The following is a 5,691-nucleotide window of genomic DNA, read 5'->3' on the forward strand; positions in this document are numbered from 1 at the left end:
GATGAAAAGACGATTCAGTATCTGTAACGGTTAATAACTAAACCGTTACAAATACTATATTAGTAACGGCTTTGATAGAAAACCGTTACCGATATCTCACTGAAAACGATAAAGGGACGCCATATCTGTAACGGTTTATATGGCCGTTACAGATTCACTTATAATAGTAACGGTTTATTATAACTGTTACTGATACCAAATATTAGTAAGGGCTTTCGAGCGCCGTTACTAGGAATCGTTACAGAAAACCTCTTTTCTACTAGTGTATGTTTTCTTAGAAACTGCAATTTAAACAGTTTTAATTATGTCATTTTGGTCAAGGAAAGGAGGAAGACAAATATTGAATCTTGATAGAACTTACTAGGTTCTTCATCGATGGTGGTTGCTGGGTTCTTCTGCTCCGCCATGTTAACTCTAGAGAGAGAAATCAATTAACAGGCGGCCTGAGGTGGTGGGTTGTTAAAGATGACTGTTTTTTTATAAAAAAAATAGCTGGCCAAGCCTTTATTTAATAAGTGAAAAGAATTATTAATTCAGTTATTTGTTGACTTAGAGAAATCCTTTAATTTTAAAATAAGTCAATGCTCAATTTTTTTTAAGTTATTAATTTTATTTTAAAATATAAATAATTAAATTTATGATATTTGTCATTGTAAAAATAATTAAGTTAAAAGAAAGGTATTCCACAACAATTCTAATCAAATGAAATGATTTTAATTAATCTCTTATTTTTTAAAATGGTTAATGTATATTTAAAATGATAGGAATCGTTTAATCACAACAATAAAACATGACATAAAAGAAATCACATTTTTTAACAAATTATCGAGCTTGTAAGTACTTGAGAAGAACGATTAACTTCCTGACCGACTCTACCGTCTTTACGAAACAAATCTCAAAAATCATTATAATAATAGCATTATGAATGATACATATCGGACGACTACGATTATTGAATGTTCGACAATTTTTTATAACCAGATATTCCACTAAAAAATAATTGAGATTTTAACTCAATTATATAGCTTTGTCATATCAGTCACATCAATCCAAACTTTCTAACAACTACCTAAAAACTCGGGTATTATCTAATGAATCATAGTAATACCGCACAAAAGACTCTAGATATTAGCCACCATTCGATAATGCAAAATAATTGAGTTGTCGATTCATTCTGTTCGTGACACTTAGAGACGTATTTAACTAAGGGCTAAGTCCACCGCAAAAAAATTATTTAATTGTTTTTTTAAATTGAAAAAATATATTATAATATATATATATATATAATAAAAAAATAAAATTAGAAAGGGAATGATGTGTCGTTCCTTTAGTAAATTAGAAATCTGAAAATTCTCTCATATTAAATTTTCAATCCATTAAAAAGATGACACATCATTTATCTACATTTTTCTATCATTATTTTCACGCTCTTTATCATTTCTCATCATAGTTCCACCATTGATTCATTTTTTAATTTCTTTTCAAATCGTTTGCAAGCATGTTTGCTTAAATTTTATTCCACTAATTATTTATTCTTAAATTATTTTTTATCAAAATATTCATATTTATTTTTCTAATTCTCAAGAGGTAGAATCTCTTTCTCTTTATTTTTTTTTCTAATTCTTATTTTCTTAATTGGTATGGTGAAGATATTTGCAAGTTTGTTACGAAAATTTATCTTGAAAATTTTAGTATCATGATGACATGATTGCATCGAAGTATGAATTAGTATATTATAAACTTGATGCGGAACAAAATTTGAAAGTTTCTACACTTGTTGAGTTTGATAAACAATTGATCGAAAGTGAGTGATCAAAAGTTTATGTTATGTTGACTATATTGATTATTTTTTTAATATTATATATTTCTATCGCTATCAGTGAGCAAATATTTTCAACAATGAAAAAAATGAAGACGAAACTTTGCAATAAAATGAAAGATAATTTTCATGCGAATTGTTTGACACTATATTAAACGAGATTTAACTAAAAATATAAATATAGATTTTGTTATAGATGAGTTTTATGTTATAAAACATTATACAACTCAACTTATTTAAACGTTATAATATAACATCTCATTATCATATATATATATATATATATATATATATATATATATATATATATATATATATATATATATATATATATATATATATATATATATATATATATATATATATATATATATATATATATATATATATATATATATATATATATATATATAATTTATATGATTTATTACATTAAATTCAAGCCACTATATATGAAATTATGTTTTTATAATCTTTAAATAATTTAGATTTTATATGGGTATGTCCATGATTGATTGAGTCTATAAAAGTAGATAGTTATTTTTATCATAGTATGAAGTCTAATGACCAATTTAAATAATTGAAAAAGTCTAGACACATAAACAATATTTCATAATCATCTTATTATTTGAATAAATACTAGCATAACCCCATTTTGATGGTTATCGTTTCTTTCTTACTTCTTCATAGCTTGGTTTCTTGATATTGATCTTGAGTTTTAATATGGTATCAGAACAAGAGGAAGATTATTCAAGTCCATCAGAGAATTGGACGTTACTTTAATGAAACTTCTTGCAAATAAATAAGTGAAGACAACGATGAAAACAATGGATAGAAACTAAATCAATGAAAATTCTTCAAGTTTGGAAGAAGACATTGGTAATATATTGAAAAATGTTCTTAAAGAAAGGAAGAAGAAATCAAAAAAAAAGATTGATATTAACTATGTTTCTAGTTTAGAAAACGAAACAAACGAAACCCTAAACCTTCTATGAAATGGAAAAGAAAACAAAGACAAAGAAGTCTTGAAGGGATCTATCTCACATGAAGGTAAAGCAACACTTCGATGCTTCTAAGATTGCTAGGTGATTAGATTCTCGTTGAGATAAAACACCATCCTTCCGATGTTTTTTTTGTCGTCTATGTCACCGACTAGGTTACTTTTAGTAAAATCAATGAGTTCTTCAACTTCTCATCCTCTTCTTAACTAAATCACAAAGCTCGTCGTCCCTTCACGTAACGAAGAATGTGTTTTACTGCCTATTGGTGTAGAGTGGTGTGTTGCTACATGTATCGACTCAATATTCCAATTGCATAAGAGATATCAGGTCGAGTGTGCATCAAGTACCTGAAACACCCAATGATATTCCTATACTCCTTCAGATCCAATAATATTCCTTCTACATCCTTTCTAAGCTGCAACTTTGCTTCCATCAGATACTTGCTCGAGTTACAATCCTCTATTGCAAACTGTTTCAACACCTTCTTCGCATAAGTTGGCTGCTCTACATTGATGCTATCTTCCTTCTGATTCACCTCAATACTAAGGTAGTACGAGAGTAAACCCAAGATCACTCATCTCGAACTCCTTCATCATCTATATTTGAACTCCTCAACTCTCTTGATTCTTGATCCTGTCACGATCAAGTCATCAACATATATGCCAACAATGAGTACTTCTTCTCCATGGTTTCTTGTGTACACAACCTTCTCTTGAGAACATTTCACAAAGCCAAGACTCATCATTCTCTTGTTGAGGCAAGCGTTCCACACCCTTGGTGCTTGACATAGTGTGCTCTTCAATTTTGATGATGAAGCCTTCAGGTTGAGTGACATAGACTTCTTCTTCGATGTCACCATTTAGAAATGTTGATTTGACATCCAAGTGGTGAATCTACCATCCACGGTAAGCTACAATGACAAGAATTAGCCTAATTGTGTCAAGTTTCGCCACCGATGCAAAGGTCTCCTCAAAGTCAACGCCTTGCTTCTGCACATAACCTTTCGTTACCAATCTCGCTTTGTGCATGAAGATGTTGTCTTCATTGTATTTTTTAACTTGAAAACCCACTTTAACTAGATGGTCTTGTGAATGAGTGGTAAGTCGGTGAACTCCCATGTCTTGTTATTCCTGATGGACTCAAGCTCTTTCTTCATTGACTCATTCCATAGCTCTTCGACTTCCCCCTCGTGATATATTGTTGACTTGTCGGTGGTGAGGAATAATAATTCATCAAGATCCATCTCTACTAGAGGTGTCTTCGCATAGACATCTCGTTGGATTCCGAACTCCACAGAAGTTTGTACGAGCTTGTTGTTTTCGTTTCACCACTCCCACTTCTTCTCCTCCTCGAACACAACATCTCTACTTATATGGATTTTCCCGCAAGCTGGATTAATATACATGTGTGTCTTGCTTCCCGTCTTCGAGTTTCATAATTCTGGTGATCTTTTCGTCGATCTCATTGAACTTCTCTTAATGGCCAGTCTTATGGTTTCTTTCTCCATTGTCAATGTACCACATGTCAGTGTGATTATACTCATTACCACTTGGGATGATATTCTCCATGACTTTCTCTTCATTGAGCATCACCACATCCGGTTCCTCCTTAAACAATTCTTGCACAAACTCTTCGAGGTTTGTCTCATCGTCTTCGGACAAAACATTTGTCACTCCCTCAGCAAACATAAATGTTAACTCCTCGTCATAGAAGTTATTAAGGTTTGCCTCATCGTTTTTGGGCAAAACATTCGTCACTACCTTAACAAACATTAATTTTGGCTCTTCGTCATAGAATCTATTGAGGTTTGCCTCATCGTCGAGCCTTTTGTTAGGGCACTCAAACACGTAGTATACGTACTTTTAACAAGCATAGCATTTCACTGTGCTCTTGTATTTGCGGGGCTTGGTGTCTTCTTATTGAGGTGAGCTTTCTCCACGACCTCGACCTTGACCGTTATCTCCATCGTTGCCACTACGACTCGGCGATCCAGAAGAAAAATTCATTTGTGACATCCATTCATCATGCGTGAGTAATGGGTGTTTTTCCTCTTAGTCTCCGTAGCCATAAATGAAGACATCCATTCATCATGCGTGAGTAATGGGTGCTCTTTCTCTTGGTCTCCATAGCCACTAAGTATCTCTTCGGGGACTTTGAGAGACGGTCATATTTTTTAGGTCACCAAATTGTTCGATGTTGGTCACAATCTTATTTTTGTTATACGGCTCTAAGGAACTTATTGATGACGAAAATCTCCTCTATCTTCTCTTCCAGTGAGCGGATACCAGTCACGATGAATGTCAATTTTATGGAGAAATCATCCACGGATTCCCCGTTCTTCATGTGAATCGCCTCGAAGTGTGTCTTCAAGGTTTTTAATTTTGCCTCTTTGACTCTCTCCACTCCATCATGCATCGTCTTTAGCATCTCCCACGCTAGCTTGGTAGAATCCTTCTCGGCCACCATGAGAAGGATGTCCTCGGAGAGTGCTTGATAGATGGTTGCGAGAGCCATTCTATCCTTCTGTTCGTCAACCTCGTCAAACATCACGACTTTTCATACTCCTTGTGTTTGTAAGTTTACCCGCATATTCAACGCTCACACCGAGTAGTTACTCTTCGTGAGTAACGGTTAGGAGAGCGTCACATCCCTTCTCTTCTGATCTTCATTGTCACTGCCTCTCTAGTTGATTTTGACGACATGTTCTTCAGATAGGCTCTGATACCAAATGTTGGTTCTAATTATCGGATATTCTAAGAACAATTATGAATAAATGAAACTTTGGAAAAACTGGGCAAAACAATAATATTTGTTGAAAAGGAAAAGTTTTAAGAGTCTTTAGTGTTATATATCAACCTTTACAAACAACTT

General features: G+C 33.0%; 1 protein-coding gene across 1 annotated transcript; it reads right to left on the bottom strand.

The window, feature by feature from the left end:
* Nucleotides 1-4,295: 4,295 nt before the first annotated feature.
* Nucleotides 4,296-5,367, bottom strand: LOC124910368. The gene is made up of 2 exons (XM_047451006.1): nt 5,044-5,367; nt 4,296-4,679 (listed from the first exon to the last, which is right to left on the bottom strand). Exons 1-2 carry the CDS (start codon nt 5,365-5,367, stop codon nt 4,296-4,298), a joined length of 708 nt encoding a protein of 235 aa, XP_047306962.1.
* Between the last annotated feature and the right edge of the window lie 324 nt (nt 5,368-5,691).

This window comes from Impatiens glandulifera, chromosome 1, assembly GCF_907164915.1.
Source record: "Impatiens glandulifera chromosome 1, dImpGla2.1, whole genome shotgun sequence".
NCBI lineage: Eukaryota > Viridiplantae > Streptophyta > Magnoliopsida > Ericales > Balsaminaceae > Impatiens > Impatiens glandulifera.